This window comes from Liolophura sinensis, chromosome 9 (genome assembly GCF_032854445.1).
Source record: "Liolophura sinensis isolate JHLJ2023 chromosome 9, CUHK_Ljap_v2, whole genome shotgun sequence".
NCBI classification, from domain to species: Eukaryota; Metazoa; Mollusca; class Polyplacophora; order Chitonida; family Chitonidae; genus Liolophura; species Liolophura sinensis.
This window is the reverse complement of record NC_088303.1, coordinates 13,649,667-13,675,750: the sequence shown is the minus strand read 5'-3', so window position 1 is coordinate 13,675,750 and position 26,084 is coordinate 13,649,667. Positions and strand designations below refer to the sequence as shown.

The following is a 26,084-nucleotide window of genomic DNA, read 5'->3' as shown; positions in this document are numbered from 1 at the left end:
TATGTCCATCAGGAGTTTTTGTCCATCACCCAAGCACTCTATCCTACATCTTGACTCGAAGAATCACCCAGACTTTTTGTCATCATCTAGACTGCCTGTTCGTTATTCAGGCACTCTGTCCTGCATTCAAACTTTATATCACCCAAACTATCTGTTAGTTATTCAGGCATCTGTCCATTACCCCGACTTTCTGCCCATTACCCCGACTTTCTGCCCATCACCCCGACTTTCTGCCCATCACCCCGACTTTTTGTCCATCACCCAAACTGTATGCTCATTATTCTTAGATTTTGTCCAGCACCCCAGACTCCACAAGCATCACCCATACTACTCTCTGTCCATCACCCAGACTCTCAGCTCATCACACAGACCATCCATTATCCAGGCACTGTTCATCACCTAGACTTTCTTTCCATCAGCAAGACTCTCTGATGGTTATCCAGGCACTCAGTTCATCAGCCTGACTTTTTGTCTGTCATGAAGACTCTCTAGGATTCACCCAAACTCTGTGCTTAAAACTCTGTGCTTAAAACTCCCTGACTGTCATCAAAGTTCTGTTACCAGAACTAAACGCTTTGATGTTCACCACCAGATTACGATGAGCTTACATTAGCCAACACTATCAGCATCAACAAATGATGTGGATCTGCACAGGTTGTTTGTTTCATATATCTTCAAATAAAGTTGTTAATATTGAAGGGAAGGAGACAGTCCATTTAATGCAGAGTTGCTTTATTTAACTAATATGCGTGTATTTGGCCTGTTAATATGTGTGTATGTGGCCCGTTATGAGTGTGTATGTGGCCCGTTATGAGTGTGTTTGTGGCCCGTTATGAGTGTGTACAATTCACCCAGCTCTTCGCAAAAGTGAACACGGGCCCTATACAAGCGAGTCCAGGGAGGCTCTGTTTACATACTATCAACCTTTGCATTGAAGCACCAGCTCTGGATATTGAGTGAATTCATCCGTATGTACATGTTGTTATGATACAAATCTTAAAAACACTGGCAGCTGGATTTCTAAACTACATCCATTTCACAATCATAAGAGAATCATCTATGAATAAAGTATACCTTCATTTTTCCTCATAAATTTACAACATATTTGTTTAGAACTTTTGGACCACACTTTCAAGATCTGAATACAAGTCTACATTATTTACAATCTAAACTTAATATACATAATAATTCTAATTTTCTCCACACAGGAAACAACTATCATTTGTGAATGATAAAATTACTCTTTTAAAAAGAATGCTTGACTAAGTTAACACCTGTCTTCTAAATGAACCGTGACAACAAATGACAAATTAGGAACTGTCTATTACTAGTATTTACAGAATGGAATGTTGACTTCATATGGAACTGTTGTTGACTACATGAACAATGCTGCTATAAATGCATACAAATGAAGCACAGAACACATGTTGTGTTACACCACAAATATGCAGTAATAAAATACATATACAATATACTATAGCCTCTTTTTAACAATAAAACATTTAAGCATACTAAAAAAAGACATAAAAATAGTTGGGATAATGAAAATACACTGCGTAATAAAATTGCAGCATATGCAGACCTCCTATCCATTCCAGGTGAATCGTTCTGGTTAGGAAAAAGTGATAAAGGCTTGGTTTAAACACTAAAAACTTGGTGAGAAATATACCTATTGCAATATTCAATAAATCTGATAATTTGTTTCATAGCCAGTAATGTATTTGAAGCAAGAAACAAAACCAGCATTCCAACAAGTTAAATGATGATGCATGTCATAAAATACAAATCATGGTTTTATACAAATGCTTCTTAAAAAATGCTAAAACAAACTCACAAATCGGTAATGATAAAAAAAAATGTTAGTACAGAACAACCACACAAGATATGGACTGTCTTTGTACAGGATCATATTTTGACTCCACCCTGATTGAGGATCAGCTGAGGGTGAAGTTTGGACACATTCTTTAATGAAGAAAAGTAGTGGATCACATTTCGACCTATTTTTTTTTTGTTCTAAGTGGTTGAACTAAGGCCACCAAAAAAAAACATAATCTTGCAATGGAAAGTATGCAAATAAAAAGGCCAAAAGCATGTAAGTGTGAAGGCTTGTCTATTATCAAAAGCCTTTGTTTGAAAAAAGGCTTAGAATCATTTGGACTACTTCATTAGTATGTGTTAGGCAAGGAAGCCTATTTCTAAACCTTATAACACAGAACTGGTTCAAATATTCCGTGAGTTATTACTACATCACATACTACTGGCTCTGGTTTGTACAATCACAATATGATTAGTTCCTAAACAGTCGTGCCCAGGGGTAAAGCTAGGATAATCCTTTAGAGATCATGGTCTGATGTAACAATTAACATAGAGGATTATAGCTGATTAATCTGTATTAATACACCTTTATATCTGGTTAGAAAAATCAAGAATAACTGATCTATGATCTCAAAACTACAAAATGGTCATGAAAGTGAACTACATGTAAAACATACAGAGATATGCTCTCACTGCTACTTCTATGTACATTTACGAGAAAATCCTTAATCACAGTTGCATTGGAGAGAGCTGAAGTGACTTTTAAAAACATGTATGTCTAATAATCTATTGACAGGGTATGTATTTATTAACATGATTTTATATCTGTCTAAACATGCTACATAAAGAAGCTGAATTACAGTATTATGTGTTATTCAAACTTGTCACAAGAAAATCATTTTGGGGGCTCTATCCAATACTGCCATACCAGTTGAAAAAAAACAAAACATTCATGTTTATAATTTACTACATTAAACACTAAATCATTGTATATAAGCTTGTAAAACTGGCGTCAGATAAATGGCCGCATTTACAACTTCAACTGTACTGTGTTCAAGCACCTCTGAATAAACTCTGAGATCACAAACCGTACAAAATGATTCTGGGCTCTAGTTTCTTTCAGTTCACAGATATTGATCACAGTCAAAACATATCCTCTGCACTTGTTAAAATGACATGTACTTCACTCTTGTCTTGTAGTGGAATCTTTCCTTTCACTTGTATAACTTTTCATCAGTAGTTTTAATTTCCAGTTCGTCATTTAACTACAAAATACAATATTTGCAACCTTAATACACACCAAAAAGACAATATATCACAGTCTTTTGATTCTATTCAAGTAGTTGATGACACAGTGAATGTAGGACAAAAGCCACAAGATAACACCATTGTTTACAGAGGTGATCAGATTGTCATTCAAAGCTCTTAAGAGGCACTGTTATTGTGTCATATACATAAGATACAGACTGGATAGAAATCCAAGTGTAAGACAGGTTATAAAGGTGAGTCAAGCAGACAAAATCATTCAAATTTGCCCAAAATGTCATCTGGGCACGTTTCTATTTGTATATAAGCATGTGACCCGGGTTTTAGGCTGACCACACCTTGAATGAGATTGATCACCTACAATATACGTGTAAAGCAGGGTTGAAGGGGAGGTAACTCCTCAGCAGACTGTTGGAGAGCGAATCTCTCCACTGGCTATCTGGCTCATTTCTTCTGCCTGTTGTTGTTGACGAGCCTTAGAAGCCACACTGCTTGTTTGTTTTAGTGCTGGCACTGAAAGGTAATACAAAAAAATGTTAAATTTCTGTGACAACTTCTGAGAAAAACCCAATGTTCACCTGTAAAGAGCACAAATAAGCAACACTATTCCAGAACCAGTTGATCACATGCATGCACATGTGTATGCATGTATGTTTTGGGTTTATCTTGTACTTAACAATTTTTAGTCAATGTGTGCATGTGTCTTCTGGTGACATTGGGACTTCATGCCACTAAAGTGCTGCGGCCACTGAAGTAACATGCCAAAGGCACCAGACAGGACACCCCACCAAGCCACATTTTACTGACACCAGGCCAACCAGTTTCCTTGCTCTAACCTCTCACGTGTGAGACACATGTGTATAAGTCCAGTTTGACACAGTATTTTTTTTCCTCTATATAACAATAATGTAGTTCACATGGAGCTCTCAAGAAGAGGTGTTACTTATAACAGAACCACGTATATAATCTCCCTGCCTTAAAACCTTTGATGTACCAAACTGGTCAATAGACACTGGCGTAAAAGGGAACCTTTTGTGACAAAGAAGACAAGCTGGCAAACTGTTACTGTAGTACTCATTCCCTGCAAGAGAACAACAGTCAATCCAGCTAGGACCTGACTTGTCATTGCACTGAAAAATGTATCCCATTGTTTCCTAACATTGATCTTCAAAATACAGGAACTTTGACTCTCCAAGCGGAAATCTGAACTCACACATAAACCAGTGTCTACATCACTGCGAGTTACTTGAGTTATATGCAAATGCGCTTAAGTACCATTTATGAAACGTTTACGAAATCACTACTCACCATATCCCATGCCCTGCAGGAATAGTTTGAAGGCCTCACATACTTTGCCTGGTTGTTCATCCAGAGGCATCCCACCACAGTCGGCAATCTAAAGGCCATAGTGGAAACATAAAAACAAAATACACTGTCATACACTTACCTCACTGATTTGATTTCGTGATACGCAGGTCACTCGGAAATAATTGTGACTTGAAATTCACAATGTGTAAGCATCAATATTTGAATTTTTACTGGGCTATCCTCTCACTGAAGACAATTGCTTTCAACTTGTTTCTTTTCTCACTAGTAGTTAATGCAGTGCTATCAAAATTTCACTAATATGACAGTGATGACATTTTATGGTTGACTCAGTAATCATTCATTACTACATGAAAATAATCTCATTTATTTTTTCTTTATATATTTTATTGGTGTTTTACGCCGTAATCAAAAATATTTCACTTATAAACAGCGGCCAGCATTATGGTGGGAGGAAACCCGGTACAGCCCGGGGGAAACCCACAACCATGTTACAGGCAGACCTTCCCACGTACGGCCAGAGAGCAAGCCTACATGAGCTGGACTTGAACTCAGAGAGACCATATTGGTGAGAGGTTCCTGGGTCATTACGCTGCGCTAGCTCGCTGACCACCTGAGCCACGGAGGCCCCTATGAAAATAATCAGTGGACATGTAATACATGCACATGAATATTCAATTTTTAAATAAAAATCACCCATAAATTTATATTATCCATACTGTCTCGACTGCAAATCACAACGCACGCAAAATTCAAGCTTAATACTGGTTTGGGGTAGGAAATTTGTAAATGAGCACACTTTCAAGGTGCTTTCATTTATTAAATCTATGTGTCATGTGCATCTGCCGTCCACTTCTACATACTGTGTATAACTTCCATAGACCAACAAATGTTTCCAAGCATTCTCCTTGGTAAATTGTTTATGCAGTTTAGACGTGTTAGTTAAGGTCAACATTCCAGGCTATTGTTGAGATTTCTGTGTTGGATAGTGTGGAGATTTTCTCACCTTCATGAAGTCGGTTTCCTGCGGGTCCATCCTACCATTCATGTCCACCACTTCATCAATATGAGGAGAGTCATCTCCCACCAGGATCAAGGTGCGACATCTGTAACACAAAACACCATATAAACAAGTCTCTTTCTTGTTTTTCTGTAGTATTACTTACTATACTCCACTTAGAAGAAAAGAGGGAATAACTCTGGGATGTTGGAAGATGTACATGTAGGTAAGCCATAGCACTTCAGACCACCAAATGTAACAGACTTTTCATTTATCTGATTGGTGCCATTCTCAACATCTTTTCACTCACATGACAGCTGCTGGGTGAATGGGTGGAGGAAACTGGCGTGTCCGGAGTATTTTAGACTGTCATGACCATCCATACACTTAACGGCATTTGTTGCCAATCCACAGATTTGAGCTAAGGCACACATTTATTCATCTAGTCAGCCCACCCAAAACAGTCTTTCATTATTAAAATGTATAATTACACCTGCGCTTTTTGGGTGGATATCTGGATCAGAATTTTTTGGTGGCACGAAGTTTCAATTCTTGAAAATGATAAACCTATTCAGGTAAATTTAGTTTGCTTCACAGGTCAGATTTAAATTGTCATCCAAGTTGAGAAGCAGAGAAATGCTTTTATTAAGGAAGCAATTTCATCAGACAAGTTGTCACTGTGTGACACCAAACAATGAAATACAGGATTGTGCACTGTAATTTTGAAACCAGGACAGGTCTGACAGAAAGACAGATGGACAGACACTGCACAATGGTGACAGGGACAATTAAGAAGTACATGAGAAGACTTTTTGTTGCCCTCTTAATAAAGGCATAGGGTTGATCCTATTTTAGGGAATTCCCATTTACCTTGATACTGTTTTCACTTTTGTTGGATGATGACATTCAGGGTATGACATTGGAGACAGCTAAAAATACTGGATAGTATAGCTAATGTTAAAAGCAAACAATCTTTTGTAAATATATACATGCAATGATGACTACTTACTTGACAGCTTTTGAGACAGATTTCTTGATTGGGTCAAGTTCTCGCACCACACCCAGATCATCTCGTCTGAAATGAACAGTTGCTGTAATCAGTCACAGATGCAAACATCTATTTGACAGTACATGTATATGTAGTCAGACAAACATGTCAATTCAAGATATGCATTAGTCATTTGCTCATACACAAAATAGAATGAATGAATGAATGATTATGGCACACAGCTATATCAGCCCAAATATTTTCTTACATGTATGTGTAGGGCTGACGTGCATAAAGCAAGGTACATGTATAGCTGTGAAAAAGAAGTGTGAAAACAGAATGACTGATTGAAGCTCTGATATCTGGAAATTTGTCACCAGTTTAGGCCTTATTCTGTTTTAAGACAACTGTTTGGTGTACCCTTGTAGGTACATGACATAATTTACACACTAGTGCACAGGTACCAGGTATCGTAGTGAAGGTACATGTAATACAAAAGAAGAAGGTCTTACTTGATGTATGACTCAATGAACAGACTCAGGTTGTGGGCATTCATCACTTTGATATAGTCCTGGAAAACATGCACCAAGTCATGGTTTTGCCAGCGAGTTTTCTGGAAAAAAAAAAGCACAAAATGTCATTAATCACCAACATCAACCTTGAGGACACAATACAGTCCTTTACCTACTCAAAGTGCTTATTCATCCATTTACACTTCTGTATGCACACTGCAGTTCAGACTCCTGTGTTCATCCGTCTGTTGTGACCTAATTAAACAGACTCCATTCCACTGACTCAAATGGCTTCTGACAAACTAATCAATGATTTCATCGACATTACCTGTGACAGTCGTTGTTATGACAACAGGTTGATTGCAGGTAAGCCCTGCTTTTCTTCATCAACAGGAATATAAAATGGCAGTTAATTTTAATGGAGAAATTACCTGTTCATCTTTCACACAGATAATACTGATGGTGGGTCTGTTCATGAAGGGATAATCACCACTTGTAGTGTGTTTTATCCCTTAGCCTGCTAGAATGCACAACCCTTAATCTCCTTACCTTTCCAAACCAGTGCCACAACAGGTACTCCTCTGTGAAGTTTGTCATCTGTCCTCCGAATAGGTACCAAGAGTTCATCTACAACAGAAATACACATATGCATAAAATTTCAAATTCCTAGCACAATGTGAACAGATTTGTGTCAGGATGAACATTAAGCCATCAAATTTTTTATCTGATTTCCATTTTAAATAATACACACCATGACAGACCCTATTAAGCTAATCCACTGACTGTGGCATGGTATAAAACATGCCTTGTGCTGGGGTGAATACAAACAAACATTTATTCCCTAATCTGACAATAAAACCAAGGTCATGCTCAAAGAACCATGGTCAATATAGCAGACATGTTTTTTTCACATGTATCTGGGAGGTTGACAAACTTTCTTTGTGCATTGCTTAGACAATGGCAATATTAATTCAGACCAAGTAAGACAGATCCAGAGTATAATACAGCATGCGAATGTTGAGTATGAACAAACAAGTGACACCTGCTAGTTTTTTACAGTGTTACTCTATGGCCTGAGTTTGGCATGTACAAATGCCTACTACATTTACACTTAGTTTAGTTTAGTTTATTTACTCTGTCTCATACAGGTCTATATGGCCAATTACAAGGGCTAATAGCATGTTAGAACAAATAAGGTAAACAGATATACTGTTACTTATGTACAATAGCTTCTAGTCACAGTCATGGTTTGATATGGTTTATTACTGACCTTCTGATATCCCCACTCAATCCACCCTGGCATTTTGGCTGTGGGATTGATCAGAACCAGAGCATCCACACGATTTGGCTGCTGCAGCTGTTACAAGCCCGACAAAAAAGCAAGAACAGACATTAGAACTTATTACCGATTTCTGTTATTTCAGTATACTTATAAATGAACAATTTCTTGCCATGACACATGTTGGTATAAATCATAAATCAGGAACGGAAGCATCCACTATTTGAGCAAACCTTCAAAAGATGAAGACCTTTTTAAAAAAATGTTTAAAACAAAAATTTTAAATTTTAAATTAAATTTTTAATTTAAATTTTAAATGTCTTCTAAAAAAGACCTGATCTGTGAGAAGTATTGCAGTATGTACAACTTACAGCCAGTCTTGTGAGGACATTGGCTCCGGCTCCCACACCGAACCCCAGAACTCGCTTTATCCTGGAAAATAATAAAGCAATTCTTGATACATGTACTTAATAAAACACAAATAAATTTTATTATATTAGTAACACTTCACAAACATGTTTGTCATATATCATGACACTGGACCAGACATTCACATGTAAAATGTATTCATCAAATTTAATCAAATGATACAAAAATATAAAACATAACTATTATAGCAAAATAGTTCAGCTAAATTATTTCATCGCTTTAAAAAATTACCAGCCTGCAGCCTCATAGTCTTAGCAGGTTTTTACGTCAAACAAGTGACTGTTGAAATATTCATGCTCAAATGATGTCCAAATGTCAAGACTCTATCAAAGCAGACAAACCTTGGCCATAATGTCTGAACACTTACCCAAAGTAGTCAATGACATAGTAAACCGCCTGAGCTAGTTGGTCCATGGTTGGGTACATAAACCTGGAAATGTCAAACAAAGTTACTTCCCTTGTTTCTGAAACTGTTTATTTACTTGGATTGGTGTTTTATCCTGTACTCAAGATTATTTATCTTCTATGACCAGCATTATGGTGGGAGGAAACCTGGTAGAGCCTGGGGAAACCCACCACCATCTGCAAAGTTGCTAACAGCCCTTCCCCCCATCAGCAGGGAGAGGAAGCCAGCATGACTTGATCTCACCACAGCATTGGTGAAAGCCTGCTGGGTCATTGCCTCCTGCTGTCACACTAACCACCTAGGCCCTTCAGATTTTGTGGTTTAATACTACTGAGTAAAATGATGACATTACAACCGGTATATTTCCACACTACATTTCTAGACGACTGTCTTGTGCTTACCTTTCAACACTTGACATATTATATTACAAATATATATAACAGGTAACAATGTCTGAAAAGTGGTTTGTTTACCATAACACATATCTTTGAAAATACAATACTGCCTGAGTAACCACACATGAATCATCTTAAGTAGAATTGTGCCTATTTAAAATCCAAAAATACATCAATGGACCCTACTCATACTAGTTTGTAAATTAAATAAACAGATACCTTCTTTCCTGTCTCTTACTTAACAATATCTAGGCGAAAGAGCATGCATTTTCTCAGCAAGAATCATTCTGTCATTTAATCTCAACCACATTAACTTAACTCTCAACATGTTTACACACACTTGTCATTTCAATAATAATTTAGAGAACACCTGAAAACAGAGAATAAAGACAGAGTAACTTAATGCGGAGAGACAAGACATTTGAGTATCACAATGAAACCTAAAGAACTACATACACAAGTGTACAATACGTAAACAAATACAGATTACAGAAACAGAAACAGAGGATGACCACAAGCACAGGATACTAAAAATGTTCCATGCAATTCAAGATGATATCCAAATAAAACAAACACCAAATCAATAAGAAAATATTGATCATAATAGACTATGGTCCTTCTTTATCCTGAGTACTGTTACCATAAGCAACACTGTGATTAGAACTATTATTACCATGCAAGCAAATCACCATACCGTCTTTCACATAAAGTTTAGCCCAAAATTCTACTAAGTGTGATTTTCTTGTGTCTAGTTGTGATTCTTGGTAACTGGACACAGCTGGAGGGTGGTAGGGTGGGAGGATTGTGCATACAATTGACAAGATCAATAAACATACCCATTCTTCCTTCAGCAACCCAACAGTTAGCTCTAGTACCATCTCTACATGGCTATCACAAATTTTGCATGTTTCACATGTAGTCACATTATTCTGTTAATTTTGTCTGTGTGATTCTAGTATGTTTTCTGCTATTGCAGCAAATTGTTCTGTTAAATATAACACACATATTCTACCGATTCAACATAGAGATTCTACATGCAATAGAAAACTTGATATTATGTTGAATGTGACAGAATATTATGTTATAAAGACAGAATACATTCTAGCGTCACTTAGACCACAGATTTTGTGTTAAAATCAACAGATTAATTTTTTGAGTGTAACAAATAAGCCTACATTGACAAGCGTGCAGGTTTTTCACAACATGGCCAAACAACTATGTGTTTATTTTGTGGTAAATAAATACCCACATGCAATTTAGAAGCTACACGTAACATACAAATATAAATATGGCACTTAACTGCTCCAACTTACCACAATTAGGTTCGCCTTTACAGGTTTGCTCTCAGTGGATTAAAAAAATTGCTTTTCACCCAGTTTGTTTTCATCAGGACTTTTACTGGTACATATAATTCAGATATAAGCAGCCGAGTTGTATTGACATGCTCATCACAACCTTTCGCGCAGCTCTGGGTATAGTCCATGCCACAACACTCATGGGACAATATCACACTAAGTGCATACATGGAGTCCATGGCTTTAACCAATGACTGACTTACTTGTTTCCCATGCTGTCAGGATTACCTAAGGCATCACCCCTAAAGAAATGTGTCATAAAGTTGTTAGTAGAGGAAGACTGTTTCTTAAAGGGATGTGTTATGAGGTTAGATTTTAAACGTATTAGACGTATTAGATGAAATGTCTACGAATCATGCAAAATATTGGTATATAAAACTGGACAAAAGGCACAACCGGCTTATGATGCAAGCTTAATTCACAAGTACCATGTATAATGAACGTGATGAACTTTGTATATGCAAGGCAGATTGTAGAATCATCAGCCTTAGAAGTCCAGCAACCTTGATGGCCCATACTTAAGAACAATCACAACTGGCGAGGCTACCACAGACCTCCCCTGTAGAGACACATGATTGCAAAACTTCAGCTCAAGTCCTGAAGTAGTGAATTGGAAAATTTACAGTACTTAATATGCACACATATCAGAGAAGGAATATTTTAGCAATATACTTTGTATGTATGTAAAGCTTCACGTCAATACATGCTATACTTCTTGAGACACCACCCCTAACATTTTGCTGAACATCAATTCTTATACACAATACACTAAGTAAGGAATTCAGTAATTTACGGTATTTAATATACCAAATCAAGGGTGGAATATCCCCCTCCTGTTACTGTGCTCTACACGTGCACTAAGCCTGAGCTCAATAAATGCAGTACTTTTTGAGATATCATCCCTAACATTCTGTTTAACATTGATTTTTATACACAATACACTAAGTCAGGCATTTGGTAATTTATAGGTATTTAATATGCACACATCACATCAACAATGTAACATTCCCCTCGTGTTATTGTGATCTACCTGTGTTCAAACCCTAAGCTCAACACTTGATGTACATTTTAAGACACCACTAATAATATTTTGTTGAACACTGCTTTCCCTGTTACTGGACGCTGACACTCAGGGTACAACAAAGTACAGGCGAGCTAAAAAAATGTTAGTGTTGATGATGTGTATATGAGTGACAGAGGCCAGGCGAGCTGGCACAGAGACATCTGATGACTTGACAGACACAACGGCAGATTGTACAGCAGATGTCCTGCCAGCACAACAAAGGTCCTCGATACTTCATTACAGCAATGGAACCACCAACTAAACTTTGATAAGACTGCATTTTTTTTTTTCTTCAATTGGAAAACACTTTTATGTTAAAGTTTTGGAAGGTACATGTGCATTAGAATAATTCAATAATAAAGAGGTACATGAAATCTGACAGTCAGTGTAAAGAGCAAAAAAGAACAGATTTTTGTATCACCATCCCTCAACACTATGAACAGTGTCCAAATGGCCTACTTAAAATTTAAATATTTTCAAAGTACAGGACTTTGGGAAAAAACAAAAACAAAAAATCTGGGAAAAAGTTATCCCTAAGAGATATTTTACACACAGTTTTCACTGTAACTCATCAGACCTAGTTTTTTTCAACAGGAATCTGATTCCCAAAATATTCCTGTGCGTCAAAGTTTGGATTCCCGTAAAGAAACTATAAATGACTATTCCACAGAAAAGGGTACAACTTGTGAGTAGTCATTTTTCCATTTGCATTTTAGAGGAAGCAGAATGTGAAAGTCTCCCTTTGGGCGTAACGTTATAAAAGTGGTCAGCAAGATTTGTACCTAGCTGAAGAATTATATGAGCATGTTTATTTCTGATAGAGCATACATTTGAGTACTTATTTACGTTTAGAAAATATGCAGAGAATATAAAATTGGACATTCTGGTAATCTATTGGGATGAAAAAAATGAGCCCTGCATAACAGTTCTTTTTTTGTTTTCATACATTCAAACATTCATGTATTGTCACTACTAAAACCCATGTAATACAGCAAAATCCAAGTAATGCCAATCTCCTATGTATACACTTGTAGCACTGTGCTTATTATTTCACACTTCTGTACCACAATCAGGAATTATGAAAGCTGTGATCACATTTCAAGGCGGTCGCTGTGAGTTCAAGACCAGCTCATGCTGCCTTCCTCTCCGGCCGTAAGTGGGAAGGTCTGTCAACAACCTGCGGATGGTCGTGGGTTTCCCCCGGGCTGTGCCCGGTTTCCACCCACCATAATGCTGACCGCCGTCGTATAAGTGAAATATTCTTGAGTACGGCGTAAAACACCAATCAAAAAAAAAAAAAAAAAAATCACATTTCAAGGCAGCAGTCACATTAATTAGTGGAAGAAACCAAATTCTCCGTGTAGCTCAGGAAAAAATCAGAGGCTGATACCTCTCAAATCTCCTGGCTTAAGGCCACAGCCAAGCCATGGGAGATACACGTACATGTTTTGTGAATTGTCAACACACATTCTTTGTTGTCAGGGTCTGTGGTCTCCAGCAGAACACCGTGTACCAATATGAGAGCCTGGCTGGCCTCTATATCAATCTGATATTGCATCATGCATTAACCATACAAATATTACAGCTTCTGTCTGTTGCACATCACAAAAAAGCTAAGTGCAATGAGGTCTTACATCAAGCACACAGTAGAGCTTAGAACAATCAGTCAAAAGTCTAAAGAGCCCGCTGTACAAAAGCCACATGTACTCATGGAAGTTTTTCAGAACAGTCTAAAAATGTTTTAATATTTTAACCCACATATGAATTCAACATATAATGATACCTTTCATGACAACGGTATCTTCAACAGCTTCAATCATACGCGATACGTGCATTTAAGTGAAATTCAAGAGATTCCTTTAATGCCACTCAATCACAGGAAAGAAACAACAATCAGAAAAAGGCAAACAGCAAATGCGCCAACTTCAAAAGTACATGTACAAGACTTCAAAGTCACAAAGACCTGCAAGCCAATTAAATTGCTCAATGTAGCACAATGCTCCTCAGAATAGAATACTTATACATGTACATTTAATTTGAATTTAAACAGGAATTGTTTTTTGTGGGGTTTTTTAGTGCAAGGATTAAAAGCAATGTGAGCTCCTCCTCGGGAGAATTCAGTACAGTCTGAGAAATCTCCCATTGTTAGAATGATAAATACGGCTCTGCGTCGTATTGTTTTGCTTATTTGTATTCACAGCATCAGGGAAATGTGCTTTCCATCATAATAGAGAGATGACTCTTTCGTGTTTTTGGTAACATTTATAGGTTTTATCTTTTCTCAAGAAACATTTGCCAAACAAATGTTTACACATCAACTGTAAAACTCAGTGATGCTGGGATAAGTGTATTGAAAATAACTATTCATATGAAATATGAATCAACACTAAATGTATTAATGTATGTATGTTTAGCGGTTATAATGCCTCATATCACAGATTCAGTTCCTCTGAAATGAAACTAAACCCCAATCTTGAAATACATACCAGACTATAGAAAACATCTTTTCTTCCAAAAGAAAATTACATCAAGTGTTTGAATTCACTTAATGTATATGTTAAATAAACAATAATAGGCAATGTGATTCATCTTAAAAATGCACAATTATATCTCAAATTCATATTCTAAAAAATAAATACCATTCATATTTCAAGATGCTGTCTAAACATCACATTCTTTTCTAAAGCCATTCATCAAATATTTCATATCTGCAGCCAATAGCCTCATCCATCATAACTTCATAACACTAACAATACATCTTCTTTCATGAAGAAAGCCAGTCTATTTGTATGTATCAGCCAAATGAACAGTAGCATATATAAGGCATGCAGGGGCAGACAACTGTGAATAGGCTTACATCTGCTTGAGCTGCAGAGCACCCTCTTCCTGGCCTGGCGCATCCAGATGGTACACACAGAAGTGTCTCAATATGGGTTGCATTTCCGGGAAGCTGAAGAAACCCTGGTAACAGCTGATATCTACACAACAGAATAACAGTGTTAAAATGAGCATGTTTCAAATGAACTGGACCCACTTCCACAAAACTCCATTAAACTTTTCAGAAATGACATGGCCTGTACAAGTAGGTTACAGCATTGTACATGTATATACAGGTTACATATACTTGGAAGCTACAAGAAAAACTGATTAACAAAATTTTGTAAAAGTGGGCTCTGAACGCAAAGCACTGTTATCAGGAGACATTATCCACTGTTTTCAAACTGTAAGTTCGAGCTAAGTTCAAACAACAGTGTTAAAAAAGCCCACATGCTGTTTGTCAAAAACAAGGTTTGCATTTGACAGAGTAAATAGTCACAATCATTTCTGAAATTATTTACATGTACATGTATTTATTTATTTCATTAAGGTTCTAAGATTCCATCCCATGGTCAAGAAGGTGGTCTCCATTTTACACTGTAATAAGCCACAATCATATTTTGAATCATTTTTTTCATCAGGTTTCTATAATTCTATCCTGTGGTCAAGAAGATTTCAACTACATGTACAGGTACACTATGATGAATAACCTTATGGGTGAAGACTGTCCTCTGCCATGTACCTGACAAACCAGAAACCTCCTGACATATAAGGCTACAGTCAAGCCAGAGGGGGCCTCCGTGGCTCAGTCAGTTAGCGCGCTAGTGCAGCGTAATGGCCCAGGAGCCTCTCACCAATGCGGTCGCTGTGAGTTCAAGTCCAGCTCATGCTGGTTTCCTCTCCGGCCGTAAGTGGGAAGGTCTGCCAGCAACCTGCGGATGGTCGTGGGTTTCCCCCGGGCTCTGCCCGGTTTCCACCCACCATAATGCTGGCCGCCGTCGTATAAGTGAAATATTGTTGAGTACGGCGTAAAACACCAATCAAATAAATAAATAAATAAATCAAGCCAGAGAGAAGTGGATAAAGAGAATAGCCTCACTCAAAACAGCCCTTTCATTTACACCGTGAGTAACACTGCAGACAACAGATTTTGGAAATTCTTTAAAACCTGAAGATGGCTATTTTTCATCTTTTAAGCAATTCCAGATGAAGTCATCTGCCTATTTGTGGGAGCTGTAGGATTTCAATAATTGCTGTTTCACTGGCTTCTAGCACTTGTTCATTTAGTTTTCTTAGAACAGGGATTTGGTTGGGATTACAAATATTATCTTTAACATTTTTTAGTTGGTTCACATGTCTTCTCTTTCAAGCCAGATTGTCAAGACAAAATCACTATGGACAAATTAAAATCATGGATTTAAAAATGTACGGTTGAGTCCAATGTCATGGAAGGTAAGTATGGCAGGTTTAGTCCTGTCCCCCTGTATGGCCACCCTGATCCGACCATGGGGAGTCTCCACATCTTCATCCTACAACACAGTGGGACAGTGTGATTAGACATGTTCCTGTACATGTTTATACTGCAGTTGATCATTTTGTTCACGACCACATATATGTGTCTCATTTAGCCTGATTCTGAGAGATCTATTGATTGTAGAAAGTTGTTCAAAAGCTTGTCTGGAAGATAGGAAGGTACCATACTAGATAAATGTAAGTTTCAACATTCAAAGTATGAAATTTATTTACCTCTTTTAAATTGCTCATGACAAACTTGCCTGTATGGAGCAGAAACAATATCAGACACAGCTGGATTAACATTTGAACTGGAACCCCTACATGTGATAGAATGCTGACTAACACGATGATCTGGGTTACACTATTGACCCATGTCTGCAATGGGCTGTCAATCAACATGAGTATTTAGTGTTAATACCATAAACCAAGGTTCCAATTTCAGCTTTGTAACCTTGAGCACTATGAAAATTTGCTATTTGCAACATGACTGATAGAAGAATGTTGTGGCCCTTACACTACTGAAGTCAGCATAAAAGTAAAAGGTCAAATAAGAATAAATTTACAAGTATTTTCAAGCTTGTGAACAAATAAAAGGGAGGTGATGCTGTTTCTGTCCAGATATCTTATGACATATAAAGTATGATACATCCTTAAGATAAGTTCATAACATCATTTGCCTACACAGGAACTACAGATTTTCATATTTGGGATTAAAAATAATTTCATGGCCTGTGAAGAACATGGAATCACTCCAAAACAAGACATTGCGCTAAAAAATGTACTGTAAATTACCTAAAATTTTGCATTTTAGGTCATTTTTCATAAACAAATAATTAAATGTCACAAAATATAACTTTGGGTGCTGAAACCTGCATCTTTCATGTACGATATAAACTTACTTTTTAAACAAAGATGTAACTGTCCTTCTAAGATAAATTGTGCACTCAAAACCAGGCAAAATGTGTACTTTATTCATGGACAATTTACGGTACATGTACATGCATGCCCACAACACCACCTTGTTTCCTAGTTATGGGGAATATCAAGAAACACTCTCAGTGCCACATATACACACTGTCAGTAGGTACATGTAGTTCAAACCCACTCACAGTACAACACTCAAGCCCTAGGAAAATCCGTAATGGAAAGAATAAAACAACGCTTTTCTAAAAATTATTCAGATCATGTCAAGGAAGTGAGTTACTTTAACAGCCTAATCTGATTAGGTTTTAAGTTATCACTGCTCACAAGATCACACAACACATGAAGGTATTTACCAATACACATGATGAACATACGTAAATCAAGATGCCCATTACAACCATATTAAAGGCGATGTTCCGATTAAACAAAAAAAAAATGGTGTTCAGATGTCCTTTAAAAAGAAACATTTGAACTGCTCTTTCTGCCACAGCTATGTAAAACTCTAACAAACTGGCAAATACACTTCACGATTTGGTGCCTGGTGAAATGGTGCCCTCATCCCATCACCCTGAATACGTCTACAGGTACATGTGCACACTGCAGTCTATTGTCTGTGCCACACGCCCATAAGGTTCTTGTCAGGCCAGCCTTCATACTTTACCTGAATAATGATGTTATTCGCATCAGACAGCAACCTCCGTGGTTCAGCAGACGTACTGCTGATGCTTGTCAGCTCAATGTCAGTCAGCTTCTCCATTGGCCGATCCTGGAAAGAGAGTGACCAGATTACAATATAAGACACCTATATCCCAGTAAGACTGTGAGAGATTCCATGGATCAGCTTAAAATATGAACCAAAAGTGTGCGCCTCTCGAAAATCTGCAGACCTTGTCTTAGCATTTATTTCCATGTACAAAACTATGTGGAGTTGTTTCTATAAATATCCCCGGACAGGCCTGTATAGCCATTCGTCAAGAATCTCAAGAATCAGGTCAACATAAAGCAGAAGAACAGGGTTTTCCATTGTTTATGACATAAATAAGAAAGATGCCTTATATACAAAGCCTGATATAAGACCAAAATCAAATGTATAAAGTATTTCTTTTTCAAATACTTCAAACTCGACCTACAGTTAATTTTTAGGCTAAATACCGGTAATCTGTTACCACACTGGATGTAAATAGAAGCCTTTGAGAAAATGTATAGCTTTTCATGTATGTTAATCAGTGTTGGTGTCAGTTTTTCTTCATGATCCTCGTCTTTTCTACAATAAATGTAACTCAAATTGCCAGTTCAACACAACTTTAATTAAATAAAAATAAATTAAGTTGTCAGGTATGGAGAACTTTATCATGGCTAGTATGTACATCATTTGAGCTTCAGCATTACAATTCTATTCATCAAACAAACCCAATAACTATGTTTCAAAAAACTGAATGATTAAACTAGACTGCACATCAATATTTGTCTCAAAAACTTGCAATGTGTAATCTGTGTTTTTCACACATGAGCTGAACCTGTCTTACTTTCTGGTTTATCCACATTAAGATACACCAAAAACATTACACATTCTTGTGAAATTTTAGCCAAACAGAAATGATGCCTGTTTTCTGTTTGTGATTTTTTTTTTATTATCTTCAGCAAAAATATAATTACATGTAGAGTCTGATATCCAAATCTGTATACAGGGACAGTTAACAAGTTTGAATATGTTCATGTTTCATGGATGTAAATTTAATTTCAATATGTATTACATATACCGTACTTCAACAATTTTTCATGTGTGCATATAGATATATACACACATACATGATGCTTTTTATGGTATTGTATCATAAACTCACAAGTCATGAAGTACAGTACACAATCCTAGTTTATTATCTTCAGAAAGAAGATAAATGTATACAAAATGCATCCAAAGTCGATCTTCTGTGGGCAAAAAATTTAGGAAATTAGGACTTCTACAAATGTCTTTTTTATACACGATTAAACTACATGTACTCATGTTTGTCAAGCTATTGTTATAAAGACATACATGCACAGATTTATTCAGGTTTTGTGTACACTTATGTCTTCATGCTATAATATTGTGATATTTCATTCCATTTACACAAGACAAACTTCCCATCATATAACTGCATACTAGCTAAAACAATATATATACAAACAGATAGCAACAGCCAAGACAAATGTTCCAAAATGTAACCCCAAAAAATGGAAAATAAAAACCAATCAGCTGACCTCATCATCATGACCATTCCAGTCCAACAAGCGGCGGCTCTCCATCGTAACACAAAGTGGGGTAAAAACAAGCTGAAGACATATCAAAAGAGAGACAAGCATGCAACAACAGCAAACAAAAATCAATACATACAATAAGACTACTACTATCCCACAAGAAACCATTTACAGAAATTACTCTACTACATTTATATACATGTATAACACAACACCATAACATTTATATACGCTTTAGAATAGAAAAGAAGAAATAAACCAACAGAAACAGAATACACAGACATGTACTACACAGCATTCTATTAAAGTACAATAAGATGTTACACATTACTTAGTTTGATTAACTACATGTATTACGAACAGGAAAAACATGCCGGCCAGCAATAATGTCAATATAATATCTTTGCATAATTTATATATGCAAGCATTATTACTTATTAGATGTATCTCAATCCATTAAGCCATGCACACATGTACCTGGCTGTTCTTTAGATCAAGCCAGCATTTTAAATCATATTCCAGAAATTTTTTTTTGTTTGTATCAGACATTTTGACAAAGTGTTGTTCAATGCTACACATTCTGTAAGAAATTAAATGCCAAAAAATGCTAGAAGCCAACAAATAACAATTATAAGTTCTTTCTTCATTCTGGCCTAAAATCCCTCAGTGTTTGAGCCATCTGAAGAGTACTCTCAGGAGACAATTGAGCACCATGCACATGTAGAATGCCTTGTGAGCTTTGATTTTTTTTCCTGTTTTTTTTTTTCTCTTCAGATACTGTCCGCTCTTCTCCACCCATAAATTTATCTCAATGTATATTTATTTGTGAAATGTTCTGGAGTATTTAAATACATGTAAAAAATATGTAAGATAAAAAAAAGTACTGGTCATTATATTTCTTGGATAATTTTTTGCATATCCATAATTTGCTTCAACAGTCCCCCAACCAAATAAATACAGCCGAGCTCCAAATCATCGCGGTCACTTTACTCACCTTCCTAGATAATACATTAATGTACCCAGATTAAGAAGACATGCTTCGTAACTGATTACAAATTATCTATGCTCCAACAGTGTCATGGCTATTTATTACAGCACCATGTTAAAAGATATGTATGCACATGGAAGTTTAATGCTCGCAGCTTGTGAAAAGACCGCATACGGTATGTGTATGACTATGAGATGCTACCCAATGATTCTCAGTATGAGTATAAAGCCAATTCTGCTCAAGCCTCAAGTATCAGTATATTGTGAAAGACTGCTTATTGCTACAATTGCACATCATCTGAATTTAAATCCAAGAGTAACTATGATCTTAAATTCAACTGACGCTGCTGAATGCAATAAGTTATGCTATATCCTCTGTGTGACTGTTTATGCCAATCTTCAACATTAAAACACATTCTTATTTAAAGAATACAAGAGTCAAGTCCCTTTTGGCTTATTTCATGCACAGGCTGGTCCAGTTTGGGCTTGGAAAACTCTGGTCTTGACAGCTGATACTTAAATGATTTGATTTTTTTCTTAGGTATATAACTAATGTACTGTATATGCATTTTATTCGTGTTTTGAAACTGCCACATGGTTCATGGATAGCAGTGGAGTGTTTGACTTGGTAAACCTCGTCATGTATATGTACTTGTGTGTTAAAAGCCCAATTAACATTTCAGGGGTAAATCAAGTTCACCCACATTTAGACAATACAGGGTAGGGGCTGGTAAGGGCATGACTTTACACTACATGTAGTTTTAACATCTTTTAGCTGTGGTAGTTTACAACAGCCGCCACGTCATCTTTCCTAAGCCTCCGTGAACTCGCGACACTCCTAAAATACTGATGGCTTAATGGGATGTACATGTACATGTATTTTGATTATTAATTAATGAACTGTAACACGATTTCAGGAGCTCTGCAAGTTCACACAGATATGGAGGAGACAGGGTGGGGGCAGTCACAAACTAAAGCAGCTAAAAGGCAAGGTTTTCCGATACTTGCTAGAATGAATACACATCTCATAGACAGGTCTGTCGATTCAACAGCGCCATGATAGCAACTGCCATAAAACCATGCCAATCAATATATATTCACTTAATATAACACCACCATATATAACACCATCTGTCAGGTCATTATATCACGATACTGATTCAATTTTTAATTTGGTGTGTGGCATGATTTATAAATTTTACAGCTACTAATACTGTTAGAACAGTCACCATCTTATTTACATTTGTCAGTTTTGTCCTGTACCAAACAGCTGACCCTTGTCAAAATACTATTAGGTCCTGTACCTTATTTCCAGGCTATAGGCCTATATTAATGTAAACATGTCTCAGGACATCACTTCAGACAACGACGGTTGTTGTTGTACTGTATATCTCCTATTAGGTCAATATACCTGATCGAAAGCAACACATGTTGTAATTACAAACTTGAATGTGATCATCTGTGACCTGACGTAGTTACGAAACAAAAATCTGCTGTGAAACATTCCTTGAAACTCAACAAAACATACCTTATCTAGTTATTGCGTCTTCGACAACAAGGGTGAATATGGCCGTACAGCGCACGTTAGACGATTTCTGATTGGCTCGTACCAAATGATTCCGACCAATAGATTATCGCGTTGGGGATACCACATGGTGCCCCCATCTTCCCACCTTTTGTCAGAATATCTTTGGAAAACCAAACTAATAACTAACTAATAACCCGGTAATAAACAAACTAATACACACCATAATAAAAGAAAATATTTTTAAAAGAGTAACCAGCTTTCATTTTAAATTATCATGGAGTGTTATGTGCAGTATACTCGTTCACTTGTCAATGTATGTCTTCCTGTTCAATTCGGTAAAGTTCCTAAAATTTACAAAGACGGATGCATGCATTAGGTCTGTATAAATTTTTTACAGCTTTAGAATCGTTTTAGCACTAAAAATATTGCAGGGGAGATTCTGATATAATTCGAGCTATTCTTGATAACTTTATCGATGCATAACTACATTTGGTCCATAGTGTTGTCTTTCCTGTTAATTCTTCTGGTCACGTGGGAAGACATATTTATTTATTTATTTGATAGCTGTTTCAGGTCGTACTCATGAATATTTCACTTATGGAAAGACTTATAAGATCATATCCCAATAACTTTTGTTGGTCTGCAGAGTCAAGTATAACTTTTCCGGAATCTGAACCTTGTTACTAACCCCTGTTATATATATGAGGGATTCCATGTGTATAACGATCATTTATTTATATATCGGGTGGGCATAAAAAATGGGCCGTACTTTGATGCTGCATCGCTCCATTATCCTTTATTCAAACCCTTTCAAACTTCAGACGTTCAAATGGCATGATTTTGTTAATATACTGACAATTTTTCAGGGCCATAGCTTGAGTAGGCTGTACACAGGGTTAAAATGAAAACAAAGCCTCAAAAACGCACGTTCCGGTGACCCACATTGCATCACCTGTCAAGTGTCTTAAGTAGAGCGTGCCCTGCACCTCTATGACACGTGTCAATCAAGTGTCGTCTGGAAAAATTGTCTGGCTCTTGTGTCAGAGAAACCCTTCTGCCAGATAGGCACACGTTTTGCTGAATCAAGATGGTTTTCTCTGCGGCGGACAAGGAATTGATCACCTTTTCAAGTAAAACAAGGTAGAGCATCATTTTGAAATGTCCGGAACATGCGTTTTTTTATTCTGTTTTGATTTTGGTCCCATGTACAGAAATCTTAAAGGATGAAATTGAAATTTCTGTATACTAAGGACATGATGGCTTTAGAGTGTGTACATTTTTAGAAGCTGATGTAAGAGGGTTTCGGAGCTATTGGATGTCAAAGTACAGCCCATATTTTTATGCCCACCCGATATATTTGATTGGTGTAGAAGTATTGGTAGGCTATCAGCCGCCGTTTATCCATCATGCATCGCCAGCGAGTGCTCTATCCCAGGCCTAACATAATTATGTTTGACATTCAGCATTCAACTGAATTTAGCCATAACCATAAGTAGGCCTATTTGTCCAGTGTACGCGGGGCTAAATTCCGTGGCCTTCTAGTTAACAATTATAGCGTGTTACCGAAACATGACCCGTGGAATCTCATACCAGTGTGATCGCTGTGAGTTCAATTCATGGCTTCCTCTCCAGTCATACACTTGGGAAGGCCTGCCAAGGGCTTGCAGAGGTCGTGGCTTTCCCCAAGCTTTGAGCGAATTCTTCCACCAAAATGCCTCATGGTCCCCGTCGTGTGTATGATATATTCTGGAGTACAACGTAAAACTCCAGTCAAATATAGGGCCTACTATCAAATGAATCCAATGTATGCAGAAGTTTGATAGGCAACATTATCCTAAACATTTTTAATCTGAGTACAGCATCTAATTGCCTATACATGAATAGAGAACTGCATGGCACGCGTGACAAGTTGGACATTGATAGCTGTTTATATGGAATTTAACAGAATTAGATGGTTTCTACTGTCCATTTCTGTCTTTTCTGTACCACCTTTCCATCCGTGTATATGTCAGTTCATTTTATTTTAGGCTTTATCGACCATTCAGAACAGCTGAAACTGCTAAAAATAGAAGGCTGTTCCTTAAATTATAAATTACCTTGACAGGGGTTTTAACATGCACCTCGGATGTTAAATGATCCAGTGGTTTACAACGCTTTGCCAAATTATTTCCATATACAGTAGAGTCCCCATGTATTTCATATGAATATACAAATGCACAAATCCCCGCTTGTTTTATTGCAAAGTCAAAAAGCTGTATCACTAAACTTGTATCTAATCTCTTAACCAATTCACTGCAAGAACTACAGCCATTTTGGAAGAAGTACCGTTCTGCAATGGCAAAGAATTCAGGCGTCAACTGCATTTGGATTCTTAAAAAGTCTAAACGGCTTACTCAAGAACTAAACGCTCAAATACGCGTACAGTGTAAGAACACATCCACTTGGAATTTCCCTACTCTTTATTCTGCTATACTCCTCAAGAAGACTTAATTGATAGAATTTAACCACTGATTGTTTCAGTGTTAAATAAAACCGGTCACCGCTACACTGTAAGCATTTTGTATTAAACCTTTACTGAAAAAGTGGCAGCTGGGCTGCAGAGAATTCAGTTGAGATTTATGTTTTGTTTAAGTATATAGGCGCACTGGTATAGGTTTTAATTAAACCATTTCAAGAACACTTACTTATATAATGTATATAAGTAATAATGTTTATACTCAACATTAAGTAAAACTGGGCTTATCAAGACTTGCGTTAATTGTATAGGCATGGAGGCAAGTTAGATAATTCTACCTCCATGGGGGCCTATAGGTAAGGCATTGCTTTGGATTGATGTATCAGTAAATTATACTTTTACAAATATTTGACGCTCAGAACATTCAAATAAGCTCATAGCTAAGCAGATCTGGGCATCATTTGACTCGACACATTTGCGAAACGTTAAATGAATTAGGCACACAATTACACAAAATCCATAAAGGTTGTACATAAATGTGTAAACCTTTACACAGAACTTTAACAGTGTACATTAACATCAAATAACATATAGGAGTCCCGGCATATGACGTGTGTATATCCTGCCTTGTATAGCATATTTGTTATATCCTGACGTGTTAAGTGATAGTTTCAACCAACGTAACAAATTATCACAGCAAAAACTGGTGTGTCAAGAATATTAGATCAAAGGCATTAATCCTTCCCAAATCTCTACAATAAGTAGGCCTATAATTCTCTAGTACGTAATTATGGTCTAGAATGAATTTCACTCTTCTTCATAACAATGTGTATGTAATTACACATAATGCAGGGGTTACGGACCGTGTATATATATTCGTCGTGTTGAATTAGATCATCTGGGATACATATCTTGAGTATCGACGACTTATAAACCAGCACTGGTACACGATTTGGATACTAATTTCATTCATTTGCCTAGAACATTCCTTGCGTCTTTCCAACATCAATGAAAACTCTTGGCTGCTCATTTTTACAGGAATAACACACAGCGTTCCCCATGTATTATGTGTATACCTTGCGTGGATGGATACTTCATGACGCGCGTGCCGTTATATATATATAGGAAGCACCGCGATAGAAACTTAAACACAATGAAATTATGCCCTCGCTTGTCTATATGAATTAGTGCTGGGAAAGCGGAAGTAATATTGATGTCTCTTAAACCACAGAATTACTGCGTAATGCATAGAGTGAACACACGTGAACGACGTACAATATAACATGAGCAACTTGTGTAGGGGAAGTGACGGCAAATTAATAAGGAAGGAAATGCTCACCTATATATGCATGTATATCGAGCGCACACGTAAATGGATTCTACTTTAACCAAAGGTAAAACTATAATGAATTATCCACGAGCACATTGAAATAAGTTATTTATATCTCAAGAGCGTTACTTTACACCTGAGTGTGGATTGACGTTTTTGTTCTCAAGCCTGTGATATGCCCTGCTGGTGACGTCACTGCCGGTTGACCGGTCACGTCCTTCGTGGACTCATCTTACAGGTGTTTTATTGTAAACTACATGTTTGGCTCATGCCACTTAATTGAGCCGAAGCACGATCCATGCCTAACCCAGGACCTTAAAATAATTACTTGTTAAACAAGCAAACTTCCACAATCTTAGTTTGTCTGGAGCTGCTATATGTTCAAAGCAGCTTTAATTCCAGCATGGGTTATTCATGATATTTGGCTTCAAAAATGTCGTTTTCAAATGGACACAT

The 26,084-nt window shown here is 36.9% G+C and overlaps 1 protein-coding gene across 1 annotated transcript; it reads right to left on the bottom strand.

Annotated features, from left to right (window-relative positions):
• Positions 1-670: 670 nt before the first annotated feature.
• Positions 671-21,886, bottom strand: LOC135474675 (protein NDRG3-like). Its single transcript, XM_064754228.1, has 14 exons — positions 21,844-21,886; positions 19,332-19,403; positions 17,752-17,856; positions 16,081-16,180; positions 14,692-14,812; positions 8,983-9,045; positions 8,558-8,618; positions 8,178-8,264; positions 7,457-7,534; positions 6,908-7,008; positions 6,417-6,482; positions 5,414-5,513; positions 4,390-4,477; positions 671-3,594 (listed from the first exon to the last, which is right to left on the bottom strand). The coding sequence occupies exons 2-14, from the start codon at positions 19,374-19,376 to the stop codon at positions 3,482-3,484; spliced, it is 1,128 nt and encodes a 375-aa protein (XP_064610298.1). The 5' UTR covers positions 19,377-19,403; positions 21,844-21,886; the 3' UTR covers positions 671-3,481.
• Between the last annotated feature and the right edge of the window lie 4,198 nt (positions 21,887-26,084).

Bases quoted from the DNA above. Each gene is read 5' to 3' on its own strand.
- LOC135474675 (XM_064754228.1), bottom strand. From the start codon at position 19,376: ATGGAGAGCCGCCGCTTGTTGGACTGGAATGGTCATGATGATGAG. The intron at 16,181-17,751 runs GTAAAGTATGAA...ACTGTGTTGTAG, and splicing joins CGAATAACATCATTATTCAG to GATGAAGATGTGGAGACTCC. The intron at 7,009-7,456 runs GTAAGGAGATTA...TTTTTTTTCCAG, and splicing joins TGTGGCACTGGTTTGGAAAG to AAAACTCGCTGGCAAAACCA.